This window comes from Arachis hypogaea, chromosome 13, assembly GCF_003086295.3.
Source record: "Arachis hypogaea cultivar Tifrunner chromosome 13, arahy.Tifrunner.gnm2.J5K5, whole genome shotgun sequence".
In the NCBI taxonomy this organism is placed as follows: domain Eukaryota; kingdom Viridiplantae; phylum Streptophyta; class Magnoliopsida; order Fabales; family Fabaceae; genus Arachis; species Arachis hypogaea.
The window spans coordinates 7,761,092-7,783,024 of NC_092048.1; the positions used below are offsets into that span (position 1 = coordinate 7,761,092).

General features: G+C 41.4%; 1 protein-coding gene across 1 annotated transcript; it reads left to right on the forward strand.

The window, feature by feature from the left end:
• Positions 1-2,194: 2,194 nt before the first annotated feature.
• Positions 2,195-7,160, forward strand: LOC112736915 (leucine-rich repeat receptor-like kinase protein HAR1). The gene is made up of 2 exons (XM_025786592.3): positions 2,195-5,508; positions 6,567-7,160. The coding sequence occupies exons 1-2, from the start codon at positions 2,889-2,891 to the stop codon at positions 6,923-6,925; spliced, it is 2,979 nt and encodes a 992-aa protein (XP_025642377.1). The 5' UTR covers positions 2,195-2,888; the 3' UTR covers positions 6,926-7,160.
• The last annotated feature ends 14,773 nt before the right edge of the window (positions 7,161-21,933 follow it).

The following is a 21,933-nucleotide window of genomic DNA, read 5'->3' on the forward strand; positions in this document are numbered from 1 at the left end:
GGGGTGAGGTGATAGTGAAGTGAGGAGAGTGAAAGGAAAAGATAATAATGAAGGATATTTTGGTCTAAAAATTAAAAAAATAATAATTTTATAACGTTTTATAATGTTGGAGATGATATTAATAAAAAAAAAATTAAAAACGATTTTAATTTTGATCAAAGATGTTAAAGACGAAAAAAATATTTAACCCCTTCACTTATTATACTGAGTTAAATTATGCTTATACACATGTAAATGAAGATCATGATTAATATGTGACTCTAACAAATATAATAACTTAGCTAATAAATTAACTGACTGATTTGTGCTAACTCACTAATTATTAACTGAATCTGACTGTTTTGTGTCCTATGCTGCATTGTTCCTAACAGAACATAAATAAACCAATAATTATGATCAGCAAGACACAAATTAACTTTCTTTTTCCCCAAATTGTTCTGTGAGGCTGAGTGAAGCACAGTCGTTTGACCGGTTATCAAGTTATCATAATGCACTTTTACCGAAGATGTGACAAAAATCTGTATCGCCCCGCTAGGAAGCAGGTAATGTAATTGGGTTATAAATTTTGATATGGAGTATTCGTGTTATGCTATGAGTGGTCTATAGCGGTCAAATGCCAAAATGAACATGATTCACACTTTAGGGGGGTGTTTCCACCATGTCAACATTGAACACGACTACACTACTAGTCAAGCTTACAATAATAATTACTAGAGAAAAACATATGTAGCTAGTCCATGCCACGATCTTTTCGTAATTATTATGTACCACAAACTTGGTACATTGAACAATCCCCCCTCTTTTTTGGTGTAAGAATAATTTCCGAATGAAATGAGTAGTGATTTGTATATTTGAAAGCCAAAGATACATAACTAGGATCAATAGAAATTTTTGAAATTTAATCATAAAAAAGGAAAATAGAAAAATAGTCTATGAAGTAACATGTGTGAAGAAAATAAAAATATATTACCAAAGAATGTTGTTAATTTTATTTTTCTCAAGTTTGAAAGGATCATGTGTTATTGGAGGTCAACTTGTTATTGAACTTTATGAGCTTGTCGTTTTGCCAGTTTTTGTATAGTCCCATCTCTAATATCTTGATAACCATATCTTGATAACCATATCTTGCAAAATATGTAGCTAGGATCAAAGCTCATTATCGAAAATAAGATGCAAAATCAGGGCAGAGAGAATTAGAGTTGTCTGCCATGTAGATGGCGAAGAAGACAAAAGGGCCAATAATACAAGATTTTTATGGGCATTTACTCGTTGACACTATCATTAGAGGAGTTGACAAATGACAATAATGTTGAAGGACATTTCTCTTTTGAGTATCATCTTTGTACCACACAATCCCTTTATACCTCTATAGTTAGTGGCTCAAACTTCCCAAAAACTATGAAATATTTGTTGAACGAATTGCATGCATCCATTCTAGAAGCATTTCTACATACTCTTTGAGAATCTTGACCTTATAACAGTTTTATTTATGTCTTGAAAAAAAAAACAATGGGAGAATAAAAGGCAAGAGTAAAGAAATGAAAGAAAAATATTGCCTTTACACTTCCTTTAGCTAGCAATATTTGAGTAAACAGATTCTCAAATACACTCAATCTAAGCCATCAAGTTTATATATTATTTTACTACTCTCATAGTTCTATGAAATTCACCGTTAACATTTGTGTAGTGCACATACGTAATGTCTTTTAGAGTATAAGTATTATTTGAACGCAGAAGAAAAACCCAGAAAATCTTTTTAGCTATATATCAGTTGAGGGAAAAAATAACATTCACTTTGAACCAAAAATTACGAAAAACTTAATAATAATATATCTTAAAATGAGTCATAACATTGTTTTTAAATACTATCTTTTTAGTGAGACGATAATTCTTCATTCTCCTTTCAGTTTTCAACCAACGTAAACTTATATATATTCAAAAAGCTGAAAAGCATATATTTGAGAAAGAATCATCTGTGACAAAGAAGAGTTTACTCTAAATTCTTATTGAAGCATAATCCCCTTTAATTTAATACAGGATACGATTCTGCAATATCTGCTAGTGGATGATCGTTGAAAGCATTTTAAAAACAGAGAATAAATGCTCTGCCATGGCAACAACTTAAGGATCCTGAAATTATATGCCACGAGAATGCCCAGGCATAGATACAGCTAACAAGGCTTCCACGTAAAACAACCTTTTAATTTCTTAAGGGAAAAAAAATAAAAATAAAAAGTTTCATTCCAAAGTTAGGCTCACTTAAAGCTTAAGCCTTCTTTAATGGATTGCATCTTTGTCTTCACAAAAGCTAATTTAAGTCCACGAATGGACTAACACTAAACAAGCGACAAGGATTCGCCATCATATGTTATGTTAACCAATCATATGTTCCGTTCTTCAATAAAATAAAAGTCATATTTCATCAGTAAATTCTATTCAGTTTTTCAAAAATAATGTGCGTATAATAATAATAAAGCTAAGAAAGAATTTCTCTGTTGATTACAGTGACAATAAGTAGGGCCTCCACCAATGGAATCGATAGATATGCATTACAAACTTTTCTAATTTATTGGTATGCAATGCTCTTGAAGCCGAATACACTTGAAACGTGTATCACAAACTATAGTGGATGTTGATTGGAAAAAATACTCAACACATGATTGATGCCTACTAATTCCTTTTATTCTTGGAATCCACTACGATATTTAGTGAAGTAGTACATAGTATACAATATATACATACATATGGTATATATATCTATATAAATAAGTAGAGTGCATTCCCTGTGTGTGGTGCGAAATTAAGGAAGAACAAATGCATACCTGGCCATAGGTTGGTTAGAGTATTGTATCAGAGATAGAAGAAACAAAAGGAACTGTGAAACCAAAATGAGAACCTCATTGTGTTGTAGCATTATTCTATTGAGTTTCGTCTTCATTTGGCTGAATAATGTAACAGTAACAGTGTTAGGATCTTCCTTCAGCGACCTCGACACGTTGTTGAAGCTCAAGGAAGCCATGAAAGGATCAAAAGCCAAACCCGACGCGCTTCAAGATTGGAAATTCTCAACCTCTATCTCCGCTCACTGTTCATTCTCCGGCGTCACCTGCGACCGCCAGAACCTCCGCGTGGTGGCTCTTAACGTCTCCTTTGTTCCCCTTTTCGGCAGCATTCCGCCGGAGATAGGCCTCTTGGACAAGCTCGAGAGCCTTACCCTCTCATCGGACAATCTCACCAAGGAGCTTCCCATGGAGCTCGCCAATCTCACCTCCCTCAAGCTCCTCAACATCTCGCACAACCTTTTCTCTGGTCGCTTCCCCGGCGATATCACCGTGGCCATGACAGAACTCGAAACGCTGGACATCTACGACAACAGTTTCAACGGAGCCTTACCAGAGGAGTTCGTGAGACTGGAGAAGCTCCGGTGCCTCAACCTCTCTGGAAACTATTTCTCCGGCGAGATTCCTGAGAGTTACTCTGAGTTCGAAAGCTTGGAGATTCTGAACCTCGCCACAAACAGCTTAACCGGCAAGATTCCAAGAAGTTTGGTGAAATTGAAGAAGCTGAAAAGACTATCCCTCGGGTATGAGAATTCCTACTCAGATGTAGTACCTACAGAATTCGGTTCGTTCGAGTCGTTGCAACTGCTTGATTTGTCCAGCTGTAACTTGAGCGGTGAGATTCCTCCCACGCTCGGCGCGTTAACTCACTTGCACAGTCTCTTCCTTCAAATGAACAACCTTACCGGAACCATTCCTTCACAACTCTCCACTATGATAAGCCTCAAGTCGTTGGATCTCTCCTACAACGAGTTAACGGGCGAGTTTCCGTTGACATTCTCCAAGCTCACCAATCTCACGCTAATCAATTTCTTCCATAACAAACTCCGAGGCAACATCCCTTCCTTCGTTGGGGACCTCCCGAACCTGGAGACGTTTCAGGTTTGGGGTAACAACTTCTCCAACGTGCTTCCACCCAACCTTGGCCACAACGCCAGATTCTTATACTTCGACGTCACTAATAACCACTTCACTGGAGAGCTCCCTAGGGACCTGTGCAAATCCGGCAGGTTGAGAACGTTCTTAGCCACCGGTAACTTCTTCTACGGCACCATTCCTGAAGGAATAGGAGGTTGCGTTTCGTTGGAGAAGATAAGAATTAGTGATAACTTCCTCCAAGGCCAGGTTCCTCCTGGGATCTTTAAATTGCCAGCTGTCCAGATCATCGAGATGGCGAATAACCGTTTTAACGGAAATCTTCCTTCTGATATTTCCGGGGATTCCCTCAGCATCCTAACCCTCTCCACTAACAACTTCGCCGGCAGGATCCCGCTGGAGCTCAAGAATCTCCAGAAACTGCAGACGCTTGCGCTCGACGCGAACCAGTTCGTTGGAGAGATTCCAGGGGAGGTTTTTGACTTGCCGGCGTTGATCAAGGTCAACTTGAGCGGCAACAACCTCACCGGTGAGATTCCGGAGTCGGTGATTCGCTGTGGTTCTCTGACGGCGGTTGATTTTAGCCGGAACATGCTCACCGGAGAAATTCCCAAGGGGATAAAAAGCCTCAGAGTTCTAAGCATCTTGAACCTCTCGGGAAACCACATCACCGGAACTGTCCCCGACGAGATTCGCTTCATGACGAGCCTCAACACGCTGGATCTCTCCAACAACAACTTCATTGGAAGAGTCCCCACGGGTGGCCAGTTCGTGGCCTTCAACGACAAGTCGTTTGCAGGGAACCCTAACCTCTGCTCCCCGCACCAGCCGTATTGTCCTTCCTCCGTCAACACTGCCTCTGGAAAAAGCCACAATCCTCTGAGTTCAAAATCAACTAAGGTAGTTATAATCGTGATCGCGATCTCCACGGCGGTGCTCCTGGCTATGGTGACGGTATACATTATGAGGAAGAGGAAGCACCAGAAAGAAATGTCGTGGAAGCTGACGGCGTTCCAGTCAACGCTGAAAATGAAGGCAGAGGAGGTGGTGGAATGCTTGAAGGAAGAGAACATCATTGGAAAAGGAGGAGCAGGAATCGTGTACCGCGGGACAACGCCGAAGGGAACGGAGGTAGCAATCAAGAGACTTGTGGGGCAAGGAAGTGGAAGAAACGATTACGGTTTCAAGGCGGAGATAGAGACGTTAGGGAAGATAAGGCACAGGAACATAATGAGGCTCTTGGGGTATGTGTCAAATAAGGACACGAACCTGTTGCTGTATGAGTACATGCCAAATGGAAGCTTGGGGGAGTGGCTGCATGGTGCGAAGGGAGGGCACCTCACGTGGGAAATGAGGTACCGCATTGCGGTGGAGGCTGCCAAGGGGCTCTGCTACTTGCACCATGATTGCTCCCCCTTGATCATTCACAGGGATGTTAAGTCCAATAATATCTTGCTTGATGAGAACTTTGAGGCACACGTGGCTGATTTTGGGCTCGCCAAGTTCTTGCAGGACCCTGGAGCGTCTCAGTCCATGTCCTCCATTGCTGGCTCCTACGGCTACATTGCTCCAGGTTCCTTATTTTCCTTCTTTTCTTTTCTTTTTGCCAATTACACTACTTTGTGATATTTTTCTCATCATTATGATTTTCAATTGCCGCCACAATATTGTTCGTGTGCCATTATATTGTACATATTGCAAAAATAATAATAATGTGAAGGTAGATGATTGAGAATCATTAGATTATACTTAGTCAAATCTATTTAAATTAGCTCACAATTTTAACTATTAATTTCATATGTATACATGAGTATTCAACTAATTGCAATCACTTATATAATTTGAACTATTAAAAGTAGTTGTCTCATTTAGATAAATTAACTATGATCATTGAACTTAGACAATTATTTTTTTATTTTTTGCACATTATTAAAATTAATCATTAAAATTAATTATTATGTATTTTTATATAAATATATATAATTTAATTTTTTTAATATATATTTTATATTAATAACTAATATTAGTGGTTGATTTTAGTGTATATTTAATATGGTTATATTTTTTTATTAATTGTAATTCATACTTTAGCTAACATTTTATTTTTATACTATTAGAATTTAGAATTTAAAATTTAAAATTTTAAATAATTATATTAAGTGTACACATTAAAATCAGTTATTAAAATACAATATAAATTGAAATACAAAATACAAAATATATGTTAAATATAGTTAAATTATATATATATTTATAAATAAATATATAATGATTGATTTTAATATATAAATAATATTTTAATTTTTAAAATTTAGTATTTATTGTTTAGAGTGGACAAGGTGTTGCTAAGTGTTGGCAAAACAAAGAATTTTTGGTGCAAATAATTGTAGAGTATCAAATCATTTCAAAGATCAGACGTTAACATGCATAGATTTTTAGGATGCGGGTGGTTAGGTTATATTTTGATCCTTGGGTTAATATGACTAAATTTGATTTGATTATAAGGATTCCAAACAGCACCACTAATATAGAGAGGCATTATTTGCTATTAATGGAATGGGTATGTCTTAGACAGTGACTTGTTTCTTGTATTCTTATGGAAGTGTGTGTATGTTTTGAATGGATGAACAGAGTACGCTTACACGCTGAAAGTGGACGAGAAGAGCGACGTATACAGCTTTGGAGTAGTGCTGTTGGAGCTGATCGTAGGAAGGAAGCCAGTGGGTGAGTTCGGAGATGGTGTTGACATCGTTGGATGGGTCAACAAGACCATGTCGGAGCTGTCTCAGCCGTCTGATGCGGCTTCCGTGCTGGCAGTGGTGGACCCCAGGCTCAATGGGTATCCATTGGGCAGCGTCATCCACATGTTCAACATAGCTATGATGTGTGTTAGAGAAATTGGCCATGCTAGGCCTACCATGAGGGAAGTTGTTCATATGCTCACTAATCCACCTCAATCTACTACCCATCATAACCTAATTAATCTCTAGCTCATTAACCTTCTTAATTTCCCCTTTGTAAATAAATTAACACAGATGAAACTGTGCAAAATATAATAACCTTCATCTATATGCGTAGACGTGTACTAATACCAAATGTAAAATAGGTTTGAATTTTGGGTTGATGTTATTTGTCAAGTGGAGGGGTTTTTCCTGATTGTGTTATTATCAGAAGTTTTGTAGAAAAGATAATATATGTTGTTACATAATTATCATTTGTCATTAATTTTGTTTCTGATTTTCATGTCACGAACTACGTACAACGTACGGGAAGCTCTTAACATGCATGTATCAAATTATGTAAAATACTTACTAAATATGCATTTTTGGTTACAGTATTGTGTCTAAAAAGACAAAAGATGCTGAATTCGAATATGTAAGTGTGAAGCGTAAAGTAAATAAGTAATGTATCAATCTTGTGCAGCAATACTCATATCAACCAGCAATAACTTTTCACGATAGAAGATTCGAGGTTACTCATCAATCACCGACTTTGCAAAACTTTAGACTATAAAATTTACTGTGAATTTAACTCGGAATAAGCGAAAATGAAACATTCTGACATTCTTCAAATGGTTGTGATTAGCCTATAAAACGAAAGTAATGTAGTCCCATATTCATCGAGGGAACAATAAAGTTATGCTTAGAGAATTAGAACTGTCCGCCACTTGAAAGGGAATGAAAACATGAAAAGGACCAATTATAATGGGAACTTACAATCTTAGTTAGAAATGGTAGGTATTATCATCTAGGTATAGGTGAAGGCATAGAGGAAACAAGAAAATCTGACGTCAAAATAAAAATATTTAAGACACACCATAGCAAACATTCAAATATATGGCTTTTGTTATGCTTTGTGGCTTTGTGCAGTTGTTTTCTATTGTTCTGTTTCAGGTTTTTTTACCAAGTTATTGTTTGGTCTTTCTATTCCCTTTTGAAAAAGCTTGTAATATAAAAAGGGAACAATTTTGATATATTTTTTTGGACATATAAACGCTTTTTTTGTAGATATAATATATGATAGAGTTTAATAACGTTGTTTGATCTATGTAGCCGATCTCATCTAATTGGACAAGACTTTGTTGTTGTTGTATTAAAGTATTGATATATTTAATCTAATGAATGTATTAAAGTTTGTTTATAATTTTTTAAAATTAGTAATCTTAGTAATGAAATTGGTGATATTTTTAATCCCCACAAGTATAAAAATATTATCTTAAAATTTTATAAGATAGATTAATCTCAAGAACTAATTTACCGTTGACTAATGAATTATTGTATATTAAAAGAGTCTTGAATATTAAGAAACTGAAGAACAAAGTTGTTCATACCCTGGCCCAACGCTGGGACCCAGGGTCCGAGTGTTAAGGCCCAACCCAAAGGGTTGAGCCTCACCCAGCGTCAAATCAACCGCTACAAAGTCGGTTCGCGCCACGACTTGCTCTAAGGAAGTCAGGAACGAGGATTAGCTGGCAGATAAACACTCATTTGAATGAGTAACTGCCCCTAGAATCTCTCTAACCACTCCCACGAGCCATATCTTAACTTCCCTAAGATAAAGGGATGGTTAACACCCTAGAAAAGTGGCACTACTCCAACGTTGGTTATTGGTTCACCACTATAAATACACTGACACTCCTCAGGTATCTCGAAGTTCCAATACTCTCTAAACCTGCTTAACCCCATGCTGACTTAGGCATCGGAGTGTCTTTGCAGGTACCACCCCCCATTCTTCCACACACACAAGTCGGACGGAGGGCACCGAGTTACAAGATCCACTCGAAAGCTTCCTCCTTCATACGTTTGGGACAACCAACGCCATCCAGCCCATTAATCTCCGGTTACCCATCGTAACATTGGAGCCGTTGCCGGGGACCCGAGAGATCAACCAGAGATGGCGGACAGATCCCCTGAAGAGGGTCATATAGAGACAGATTCTGAACAAGAGAATCTGAACACCGGAAACAATGAGGCAGACCTGACCCTTCACCAGGAAGCCAATGACCAACACAGGGAAGGCACCTCCGGAATAAAAAACCCGAAGGTAAATTCTTCGGAAGGGCGCGAATCAGAGAAAGATGGACCATCCCATGCAACTGAGCTCATGTGATTAGTCCATAGTCGCCTCGAGCAGCTAGAACAGGAACGGGAGCGACAAAAGGAAACTGAAAAGAACCTAAAAGAGGAGATGGAGCGACGAAAAGAGTTAGAAAGAAAACTCTTAAAGTTAGAATCCTCCCTCAAAGGTCAGAACTCCCGCGACGGTAGAGAAGAGTCGCCCCTAGGGGGGAAGATCCTTTTAGTGAAGACATAATGAGGGCAAAAGTTCCGAGAAACTTTAGAAGCCCCGATATGGACCTCTACAACGGAACTACTGATCCGAAGCATCATCTGAGCAATTTTAAAAGTCGGATGTATCTGGCTGATGCTTCTGATGCTACGCGATGCAAAGCTTTCCCGACAACCTTGTCAAAAGCGGCGATGAAGTGGTTCGACAGCCTCCCCCCGAGGTCGGTTACCAATTTTGAGGACCTCTCAAGGAAGTTCTTGATGAGGTTCTCTATCCAAAAAGACAAAGTAAAACATGCACCAAGCCTCCTGGGAATAAAGCAGGAGGTCGGAGAATCCTTACGAGCCTACATGGAAAGGTTCAACAAAGCATGTTTAGAGATTCAAGACCTGCCCACAGAGGCAGTCATAATGGGGTTAGTCAATGGGTTTAGAGAAGGTCCCTTCAGTCCATATCCAAAAGACACCCCATCTCTCTAAGTGATGTACAGGAAAGAGCTGAAAAGTACATCAACATGGAGGAAAATGCTAAGTTGAGAGACTTGAGCTGGCGACCTGGGCACCCTCCCTCAACAAAAGAGAGGGAGAGGGAAACCAAAAAGAAGGAAGAACTCGGTCTCGATAGACCAAGAAAATATCACTCTTATACTCCTCTAAAAGTCTCCATAGTGGACGTGTACAGAGAGATTTGTAATACGGAAAGGCTGCCACCCCCCAGACCCATTAAAAATAAAAAAGGGGGGAACCGCAACGACTACTGTGAGTACCATAAGATATATGGTCACTCCACAAACGACTGCTACGACCTTAAAAATGTGATAGAAAAGCTAGCTAGGGAAGGCCGGCTCGACAGATATCTCATAGAAAGGTCGGATAGTCATGGGAAGAGAAAGCGAGAGGATACGGATAGAAGAGACCCACCACCACAAACTCCGGAGAGACATATCCACATGATCTCAGGAGGGTTCGCGGGAGGGGGGGAATCACCAAATCCTCTCGCAAAAGGCATCTCAAGAGAGTCTACCAGGTCGGGGGAGAGTCATCCGACCTCCCCACCATTTCATTCACAAAAGAAGATGGGCAAGGAATAATCCCTGGACACGATGATCCAGTGGTAATAACTATGATCCTAGCAAATGCTCACCTCCACAGAACCCTAGTAGACCAAGGAAGCTCAGCGGACATCCTTTTTAAGCCCGCTTTCGACAAACTAGGGTTGGATGAGAAAGAATTAAGAGTTTACCCCGACACCTTATACGGACTAGGCGACACGCCAATAAAGCCACTAGGATTTTTTTTCCTCCACACCACTTTTGGAAAAGGGGAAAAATCAAAAACTCTGAGCATAGACTTCATAGTCATCGATGTAGGGTCAGCATATAATGCTTTAATTGGCAGAGCTACCCTTAATTGACTCGGAGCGGTGGTATCCACTCCTCACCTTTGTATGAAATTCCCGACTTCAGCGGGGATAGCAACGGTAAGAGGAGATCAGAAATTGGCAAGGAAATGCTACAATGAAAGCCTAAACATGAGAGGAAAAAGCCGAGAAGTTCACACAGTAGAGCTCGGAGGCGCAAGGGCTAGAGAGGAGCTGCGTCTACAACCGGGAGGAAAAACCGAGGAGATACAGGTCGGCGAAGAGGAGGGAAAAAATACTCACATAGGGGCCAACCTAGGGGAAACCCTAAAATAAGGGTTGACTAAGCTCCTAAGAGACAACTCCGATCTCTTCGCCTGGAAGGCCTCCGACATGCCTGGGATAGACCCCGAGCTCATGTCCCATAAGCTCTCGGTTTACCCGGGGTCCCGACCTGTACAACAAAGAAGACGCAAGCTCGGCCCAGAGCGAGCCCTAATAGTAGAAGAGCAAGTACAAGCGCTCCTAGAAGCCGGCTTCATTAGAGAAGTCAAGTACCCAACATGGCTAGCCAATGTAGTGATAGTCAAAAAACAAAATGGTAAATGGAGAATGTGTGTCGACTATACCGACTTAAATAAGGCCTGTCCCAAGGACCCTTATCCACTGCCAAGTATTGACACCCTGGTAGATTCCAGCTCGGGGTATCAATACTTGTCATTCATGGACGCCTACTTGGGATATAACCAAATTCCGATGTATGTGCCAGACCAGGAGAAGACATCATTCATCACACCCAGAGCTAATTTCTGCTACGTGGTCATGCCATTTGGATTGAAAAATGCAGGGGCCACATACCAGAGGTTGATGAATAAGGTGTTCGCCTCTCACCTGGGAAGCCTAATGGAAGTATACATCGACGACATGTTGGTGAAAACTGAAAAAGAAGTCGATCTCTTGTCAGATCTCTCACGAGTCTTCGACACCATAAGGTTACACGGGATGAGACTAAATCCCGCAAAGTGTGCCTTCGCGGTAGAGGCAGGAAAATTTCTAGGGTTTATGCTGACACAAAGAGGGATCGAAGCAAATCCCGATAAGTGTAGAGCTATCCTGGAGATGAAAAGCCCGACTTGTTTAAGAGAGGTCCAACAACTGAATGGCCGACTTGCAGCCCTCTTCAGATTCTTGGCAGGATCAGCACTAAAATTCCTTCCACTGTTCTCCTTATTGAGAAAGGGATGTCAATTCGAATGGACTCCTGAATGCGAGGAGGCGTTCCAGGAGTTCAAAAGATTCTTGAGCCAACCTCCTATTCTGACCCAACCTACAGCTGGGGAAGACCTCGTCCTATACTTATCTGTAGCAGACAAGGCCGTCTCGTCGGCCCTAATCAGAGAAGACGAGGTCGGACAACACCCAGTATATTTCATCAGTAAAGTTTTACAAGGCCCTGAGCTAAGGTACCACAAACTAGAGAAGTTCGCCTACTCCTTAGTGGTAGCCTCATGAAGGCTACGACCTTACTTTCAAGCTCACACCATAAGAGTCCGCACGAACCAACCCATGAAACAAATCCTCCAAAAGACGGATGTTGCAGGAAGAATGGTTCAATGGGCAATAGAGCTCTCCGAGTTCGACTTGAAGTATGAAACTCGGACGGCGATTAAAGCCCAGTGCCTCATCGACTTCATCGCAGAATACGTAGGAGACCAAGAGAAAAAACCAACTACATGGGAACTCTATGTAGATGGATCCTCAAACAAAACAGGAAACGGTGCAGGCATAATATTGGTGGATGAAAGAGGAACCCAGATAGAAGTTTTCCTCAAATTCGAATTCCCAGCTTCAAATAATCAGGCAGAGTATGAAGCCTTGATTGTTGGATTGAAGCTGGCGGAAGAAGTCGGTGCTACAAAAGTAATGATATACAGCGACTCGCAAGTGGTGACCTCCCAGATAAGTGGAGAGTATCAGGCAAAGGACCCAAATATGAAACGGTACTTGGAAAAAACTCTGGAACATCTTGGGCACTTTACAGAAACCGAGGTCCAACACATAACTCGGGATCTAAATAGCAGAGCAGACGCCCTATCCAAGTTGGCAAGTACCAAGCCAGGAGGGAATAACAGAAGCCTGATCCAGAAAACTCTCCAGAAACCCTCCGTAGTAAAAGAAAAAGACAAGCAAGAGGTCCTTGAGGTAGTCGGATTAAACCTCGGTTGGATGAACCCCTTGGTCGAATACATAAAATTCGACATCCTCCCCAAGGAGGAGAAAGAGGCTAAGAAGATCCGAAGGAAAGCACAACATTACACTTTGGTGAGAAATATCCTCTACAGAAGGGGGATATCAACACCATTATTAAAATGTGTACCGACCTCAAGAACCACCAAAGTGTTGGAAGAAGTCCACAGCGGGATCTGCGGAAATCATCTCGGAGCAAGGTCACTAGCCAGAAAAGTGATCCGAGCCGGATTTTACTGGCCGACCTTGCAGAAAGATGCCACGGAATTTGTGAAAAAGTGCCAACCATGCCAGATGCATGCAAATTTCCATGTGGCTCCCCCCGAGGAGCTCATCAGTATCACTTCTCCATGGCCTTTTGCAAAATGGGGGATGGATTTGTTAGGACCTTTCCCCCAGGCGCCAGGACAAGTCAGATACCTGATCGTGGGAATAGATTATTTCACAAAGTGGATAGAAGCAGAACCATTGGCCACCATCACCGCACAAAGAAGTCGGAGGTTCCTTTACAAAAATATCATCACAAGGTATGGGATACCTCATTCCATCACTACAGATAATGGAACCCAATTCACCGACTCTACCTTTAGAAGCCTAGTAGCCAGTATGAAAATCAAACACCAGTTCACCTCGGTGGAACACCCACAAGCCAATGGGCAAGCCGAGGCAGCCAACAAAGTCATACTGGCAGGGCTGAAGAAAAGATTACAAGATGCAAAAGGAGCCTGGGCCGAAGAGCTCCCACAAGTGCTATGGGCTTACAGGACAACCCCCCAATCCGCCACTGGAGAAACTCCCTTCCGACTAGTTTATGGCGTAGAAGCCATGATCCCAATAGAAGTCAACGAACAAAGCCCAAGAGTGATTCTCCATGACGAGATCGGAAATATACAGGGGCATAAAGAGGAGCTCGACTTGCTTCCCGAGGTCCGAGAAGAAGCCCAGATAAGAGAAGCAGCGTTGAAACAAAGGATGACTACAAGATACAACAAAAAAGTCATTCGAAGAGCATTCGCCCCGAACGACTTGGTCTTGATCAGAAACGACATTGGAGTCAACAAATCAGGGGAAGGAAAGCTCGCTGCAAATTGGAAGGGACCTTACAAAATTAATGAGGTCTTAGGAAAAGGTTATTATAAGGTGACCGACTTAAACGGCACCGAGTTACCAAGGTCGTGGCATGCTTGTAACATGAAAAGGTACTATAGCTAAAAGCGAACTCTACTCCCTGATGTACTTTTTTCCCAACTTCATGATTTTTTCCCAAAACCAAAGGATTTTTTCTGGAGAAGGGTTTTTAACGAGGCATCACAGTAGGGGCTAAGGGAAATAGATTGTCAAAAACCCTTAGTAGCAACGAAGTACCTCCCCAATTAATAAAGATCTTTTTTCATCTTACAAATATCTCTTATAAATTCCTTTTTTGTTGTTTTCTCTTCCTTTCGATGAAACGCGCCGACTTAAGCTCGACAAAACGTGAAAATCCCATGAACCGACCTAGATGGTCGTTAGGATAAAACGACGAGGTACAAGTCGGTGTAAAGAGGTTATAGAAGTTGATCATGATAAACTCGGAAACATCCCGACTCATAAGCCGGAACGGGAAACCGAGTAAAACAAAAATGAATCACGAAAGTAGCCTAAGTCATAAAAGCTCAATGAAACGAAATTGAGTACTAGGAATAACAAAAGAGAGATAGAAAAAAACCCAAGAAAAGATTAAAAGGCTGTCCTAGAGATCCTTAAAACAAAAAGGTTCAGAAAGGCAGACAAGCCAAAGAAAAGGCTTTTTCAGAAAAGATCAAGGGGAATTCGAAAAAATTGCAATCAGAAAAGCATGCACGCATAAGGTAACTTAAACCCTTATCCAAAAAAGGGGGTACTTATTTTTACTTAAACCCTTATTAAAAAGGGTATTATAAAGTGTTTTGTTTACGGCCTTAAAAGGCCAAAAAATTGTTCAAACACTACCAAAAATAAATAAAGAGTTTAAAAAAGAGGGACCCACAGGCCGGGCCCCCAAATAGCCAACAAACTACTTCTTTGCAAGAGGAGTAGACAGATCACCACCACCAGAGGCAGGAGGAGCGCCACCAGGACCGGGAAGAGAGGCATCCATAGGAGACGAAGAGGAAGTCGGAGGAACTGCAGAAGAACTCGGAGCGTCCTTAAGGCGAGGAGGGGACTCTATAATTCTCTGCCCCCGAGTCTTCAATTCTGACTCGGAAATAATCTCGAGGACAGGGGGATCCACAACGGCACCATCAATGACAACTTTGTCATGATCTAAAGGGGAAAGGTCCAGGCCAGGAGCAATGACTCCGACCTGCTCCCTAAAGATCCTCCAAGCCTCCTCAGCCCCATCAGCAATAGAGTCCTCCAACTCGGTATAGGCCCTCTGAGAATTCAGCAGCTCATTTTTCACAGACACAAGATCGTTAAATAAACTTTGGTAGCTGTCCTGTGCTGTCTTCCTCAAGCCCACCTCCATGTTGCATTGGGCTTGCAATTTCCTCTCCTTCTCCCGGAGGCTATCCCTCTCCTCCTTCAACTTGGCGACTTCCTCCTTCAACTCCCTCTCCTGCTCTTGATATAAAAGAAGCCTTCCTTCCAGCTCCTCGACCCTCGAGGTCATCCCTAAAGAGCTGAAAGGAGCCTTCTCAAAAATATCTAAGAGTTTGCCACAAACCCCTGCCGCCTTGAGGCTCTCCTCAACCAGAGTGGTAAGGTGGCGACGAACAGAAACATCATCCATGCCTATGTGAGCATGGGGATAGATGTTCTTTCGGACGAATGCAAGAGCATCCGCCTTAACCTCACCAGAAGAGCCAGACTCTAAAGTCTTGCGCTTCTTCTTCTCTGGCTCAGGAGAAGATCGGGCGGAGGGGGGCGGCTGAGAGAAAGCTGAAGAAGAAATCACAATGGGCTGTGAAGGAGTCCCAGTGTTCCGAGGAGGAGGAGGAGGAGAGATAACCGCCCTAGCGCCACCCGTCCTGGCGCGAGACCTTGCTTTAGCCTCCTGGACTCTCTGGTAAGACTCCTGCGTGTTTGCCTTCGCCATCTCTAAAAAAATAATAGATAATAGGTTAAGACAAGTCAGAAAGGTCAATCAGACAAGTCGGTAATCTAACAAACAAATAAAAGCTACCTAGCTGTGCCTGGACAAAGGTCGGAGACCCCTGGAGAAACTTTTTAGTGTCTAAGTATGAGGCCCTCCCCCATACTTCTCGGAGGAACCCCACAATGGCCGCTTCTACCTCATCCAGGTCATCTAGACCATATTTCTCGCAGGGGGAGGCCTCCAGCCAGTATAAAGGGAAGCGGGGAGAAGAATTATCATCCAGAAAAAAGGGGTGGTGACCCTCTACAGCTTGAACTTTGAAAAAGTAATTTTTAAAGTCATGGAAGGATTCGTCAAAAAGGGTAAAAACTCTCCGACCCTGTATGGCTCGGAGAGACACCCACTGTTGCTTATTGTTTAGCCCACTGAAGGGTTTGGTCATATGGAAGAGATAGAAAAAAATCTTCAAAGAAGTCGGGAACTCCAAAGCCTGGCTAATGAATTGATAAATTTTCAAAAAACCCCAAGAGTTGGGGTGAAGCTGGGTAGGGGCAACTCGGCAGTGATGCAAAACAGAAATCTCAAAGTTTGAAAAAGGAAGAAAAACACCCAAACAGGTGATTATACACTCATACATAAAGAAAAAATGAGGGGCCGCCTCATTGACCCTCCCAAAGCAAACCTGGTCTTCAGGACCCGGGACTACCAATTCATATTTCGGCTCGTCCTCCTCAGAAGTACAAATTTTGTGGTGAGTACGAAGGTTGGTAATAAACTCAGTATCGACCGAGGGTTCCTCCCCTAGGACCGTAACATCAACCCACTGAGAAAGGACATCTACGGAAGCCATTTCTTTTTCTTAAAAAGGTAACAAAAACCTACAAGGGAAAAAAGAAAAGGAAATAAAAAATACGGTCTCTAAAGGGGGGAATACGGAACTAAAAATCTACAAACCAACCTATCTACAAAATAAAGGCATGCAAGAAGAAAAGCATGTTACAGAAAGAACTAACCTTTATCTGAAAATGAGGGTTGGAGGAAACGAAAAGCCTTCGAAGATACAAGAATACAGCACGAACGACTGAAGGGGAAAATTTGAAAAATCGCAGAAACGAAACAATGAAAGAGAGGGAAAGTATTTATAAGTACGTTAGGGGCACAATGGTAAAACCGAGGCAGTCATTAATAAAGACGCACCGTTACCAAGGCCATCAATCCCTACGCACATCCCTAACGGACGCGACGCTTGATTAGACGTAACTGTCAGAACCAAAAGGTCACGAAAAGTCACGTCGGTTTTAGACCATCACGTCGGTCCTCCAACAAGTCGGCTACAATCCCGAGTAGTATACTCGAACCCAAATCTTAAAGAGAAATTGGCTCGAGTAGGGGCACTGTTTATACCCTGGCCCAACGCTGGGGCCCAGGGTCCGAGTGTTAAGGCCCAACCCAAAGGGTTGAGCCTCACCCAGCGTCAAATCAACCGCTACAAAGTCGGTTCGCGCCACGACTTGCTCTAAGGAAGTCGGAAACGAGGATTAGCTGGCAGATAAACACTCATTTCAATGAGTAACTGCCCCTAGAATCTCTCTAACCACTCCCACGAGCCATATCTTAACTTCCCTAAGATAAAGGGATGGTTAACACCCTAGAAAAGTGGCACTACTCCAACGGTGGTTATTGGTTCACCACTATAAATACACTGACACTCCTCAGGTATCTCGAAGTTCCAATACTCTCTAAACCTGCTTAACCCCATGCTGACTTAGGCATCGGAGTGTCTTTGCAGGTACCACTGATGATTGAATTTTTGTGTGGCTTAGAATTCACAATTGAAATCTCGTTGTAAAGTATAGCTTCTAAACCAACAATAATCCTTTCATACAAAAATTTGTTTGTCACAAGTAACAAACCCCTAAATTCTATAAACCGAAGTATTTAAACCTCGGGTCGTTCTCCCTAGGAATTGTAATGAAGTGTCTTGTTATTGGTTATGGATTGTATTTTGGGGTTTTGGATAAGAAGCATGAAAAGTAAATGGCAATGAAAATAAACTAACAACTATAAAAGGCTCTTGGTAAGGTGTGAGAACTAGAAGTCCTATCCTAGTTATCCTTCTCAATTGTGATGAGAATTGTTCATTGCTACCACTTAGTTAACCCTTACTAATTAAAGGAAAGTCAAGTGGATGAATTGACTTGAGCCACAAGTCCTAGCCAACTCCCAAGGAAAGACTAGCTTTAGTGCACTCTAAACCAATTAGCAATCTCTCCAATTATCAATCAACAAAGGAATTAGATAACTCAAGTGTCACTAATTACTCTACCTAGGCCAAGAGGAACAAAATCTACACTAAAACTAAAAGAGACATTTCAACAAACACATAAAGTGCAAGAGGAGTAAACATTATTAAATGCAAGAATTAAAGGAATCTACAACTACAAAAACAAGAGATCAACAATAGAAAAGCAAAGAAGACACATTTATTATGAATTACCTCTTATTGAATTGGAAGAATGTAGAAGGAACAATACTAGATCTACAACAAAGTATAAGAACAACATAAAGGAAATTACAACAAAGGAATAGAAGAAGATTGAATGTAGCAACAAAGAATTGAGAGATAGAAGTGGAAGAAAGCAAAGATTAAAACCTAGATCTAAAAACTAAACCTAATTCTAATCCTAATTCTAGAGAGAAGAGAGAGCTTCTCTCTCTAGAAACTAACTCTCACTACTAAACTAAGCTCAAACTAAACTAATGGTAACTAACACATGTTTCCCTCTTCACTCCTTGGGTTAAATAGCATCAGAAATGAGTTGGATTGGGCCCACAAGGCTTTAGAATTCGTTGGCCACGTTTTGCTTTAAGTGAACTAGGTGGCAGCAACGGCACGTGCGCGTACTTTGTGCGTGCGCGCCACCATACGTGTAGCAACTATGGCAAATCTTATATCGTTTCGAAGCCCCGGATGTTAGCTTTCCAACCCAACTGGAACCGCATCATTTGGACCTCTGTAGCTCAAGTTATGGCCGATTAAGTGCGAAGAGGTCGGCTTGACAGCTTTCCGGTTCTTCCATTTCTTCATGAGTTCTCCAACTTTTCATGCTTTCTTTCTTCATTCCCTTGATCTAATCTTTGCCTCCTAAACCTTAAATCACTTAACAAACATATCAAGGCATCTAATAGAATCAAGGTGAATTAAATTTAGCTATTTTGAGTCCTAAAAAGCATGTTTTCACATTCAAGCACAATTAAAGGAGAATATACAAAACCATGCTATTTCTTGAATAAATATGGGTAAAAGGTGATAAAATCCCCAAAAATCAATACAAAACAAATCGTCAAATTGGGGTTTGTCAACCACCCCCCATTCTTCCACACACACAAGTCGGACGGAGGGCACCGAGTTACAAGATCCACTCGAAAGCTTCCTCCTTCATACGTTTGGGCCAACCAACGCCATCCAGCCCATTAATCTCCGGTTACCCATCGTAACAAAAGTGATGCAGAACCAATATAAAAACAGAGAAGAAGAAGAATGAAGAATTGAGTAGTGAATCATTATTATTCAAGAATATGAGTAATACAAGTGTTAGTCTCATGTGTACAGGTTTAGGATTATATAGAAGAGATGCCTAAGCTATTCTGCATCACAAGACCAAAGAGAGAGGGAAAGCTAAGAATAGGAAGTTAACTAACTTGTAACAGGTAGTGTGTGCTGTTACTGATTTACTTTTATCATATAATGAGAGAATCAAATGCCAAATACTTATTAAAGTAAACAAAAAAGATGAATAAACTGATTACTTAATCAAATTACATTAATTTAAATTTTAAGATTTTATTAACATGTGTGTTAAGAATATATTTTAAGAGCACCATAAAATAATATTTTACTAAAAGTTAACATATAATTTTTTTTATATTTTTAATGTATTGATTATTGAATCATAAAAAATGAATACATTATTATTATATTATTAAAATATATCTTTAAAATATATTTAAATTATAAATTTTATAATTTTTTGGCATTATTTTTAAATTCTAAATTTTATATATTAACTTATTTTTGTCATGAATTTGATATATATTAACATTTTTTTAGTCATGATATATGTTCATACCCTGCCCCAATAATAAAGGTCCAGGATCCAAGCAAATAGGCCCAACCCAAAGGGTTGGCCCTCACCCAGTACCAGCCTTCATCCCAAGAAGTCGGTACTGAACACGACCTGCTCCAAAGAAGTCGGATACGAGGGTTAGCTGGCAGATAACACTCATTCGAATGAATAACTGCCCCTAGAAACTCTCTAACCACTTCATAGAGCCATATCTTAACCTCCCTAAGATATGGGAACGGTTATCCACCTAAAAAGGTGGCACTACTTCAGCGGTGGTTATTGGTTCACCACTATAAATACACTGACACCATTCAGGTATCTCTAAGTTCCAATACTCTCTAACCTGCTCACACTCTTGCTAACTTAGGCATTGGAGTGTCTTTGCAGGTACCACCCCCCATTCTTTCACACGTACAAGTCGGACGGAGGAACACCGAGTAGCAGATCCACTCGAAAGCCACCTCCTTCATACGTTTGGGCCAACCAACGCCATCCAGCCCATTAATCTCCGGTTACCCACAGTAACATTGGCGCCGTTGCCAGGGACCCGAGAGATCAACCAGTGATGGCGGATAGATCCCCTGAAGAGGGTCATGTGGAGACAGATTCTGAACAAGAGAATCTGAACACTGGAAACAATGAGGCAGACCAGACCCTTCACCAGGAAGCCAACGATCAACACAGGGAAGGCACCTCCGGAATCAAAAACCCGAAGGTAAATTCCTCGGAGGGGCGCGAATCAGAAAAAGAAGGACCATCCCACGCAATTGAGCTCATGGGATTAGTCCACAGTCGCCTCGAGCAGCTAGAACAGGAACGGGAACGACAAAAGGAAACCGAAAAGAACCTAAAAGAGGAGATGGAGCGACGAAAAGAGTTAGAAAGAAAACTCTTAAAGTTAGAATCCTCCCTCAAAGGTCAGAACTCCCACGACGGTAGAGAAGATTCGCCCTTAGGGGAAAACGATCCTTTTAGCGAGGACATAATGAGGGCAAAAGTTCCGAGAAACTTTAGAAGCCCTGATATGGACCTCTATGACGGAACCACTGATCCAAAGCATCATCTGAGCAACTTTAAAAGTCGGATGTATCTGGCTGACGCCTCTGACGCTACGCGATGCAAAGCTTTTCCGACAACCTTGTCAAAAGCAGCGATGAAGTGGTTCGACAGCCTCCCTCCGAGGTCAATTACCAGTTTTGAAGACCTCTCAAGAAAGTTCTTGATGAGGTTCTCCATCCAGAAAGACAAAGTAAAACATGCACCAAGTCTCCTGGGAATAAAACAGGAGGTCGGGGAGTCTTTACGGGCCTATATGGAAAGGTTCAACAAAGCATATTTGGAGATTCAAGACCTGCCCACCGAAGCAGTCATCATGGGGCTAGTCAATGGTCTTAGAGAAGGTCCCTTCTCACAGTCCATATCAAAAAGACACCCCGCCTCTTTAAGTGATGTACAGGAAAGAGCTGAAAAGTACATCAATATGGAAGAAAATACTAGGCTAAGAGACCCGAGTTTGCGACCCGGTCACCCTCCCTCAACGAAAGAGAGGGAGAGGGAAGCTAAGAAGAAGGAAGAACTCGGCCTCGATAGGCCAAGAAAATATCACTCTTATACTCCACTGAAAGTTCCTGTAGTGGATGTATACAGAGAAATTTGCAACACCGAAAGGCTGCCTCCTCCCAGGCCCATTAAAAATAAAAGAGGGGGGAGCCGCGGTGATTACTGTGAGTACCATAAGATATATGGGCACTCCACAAACGACTGTTACGACCTTAAAAATGTGATAGAAAAACTGGCCAGAGAAGGTCGGCTTGACAGATATCTCATAGAAAGGTCGGACAGTCATGGAAAAAGAAAGCGAGATGATATGGATAGAAGAGACCCACCACCACAAACTCCGGAGAGACATATCCAT

Bases quoted from the DNA above. Each gene is read 5' to 3' on its own strand.
- LOC112736915 (XM_025786592.3), top strand. From the start codon at position 2,889: ATGAGAACCTCATTGTGTTGTAGCATTATTCTATTGAGTTTCGTCTTC. The intron at 5,509-6,566 runs GTTCCTTATTTT...ATGGATGAACAG, and splicing joins CTACGGCTACATTGCTCCAG to AGTACGCTTACACGCTGAAA.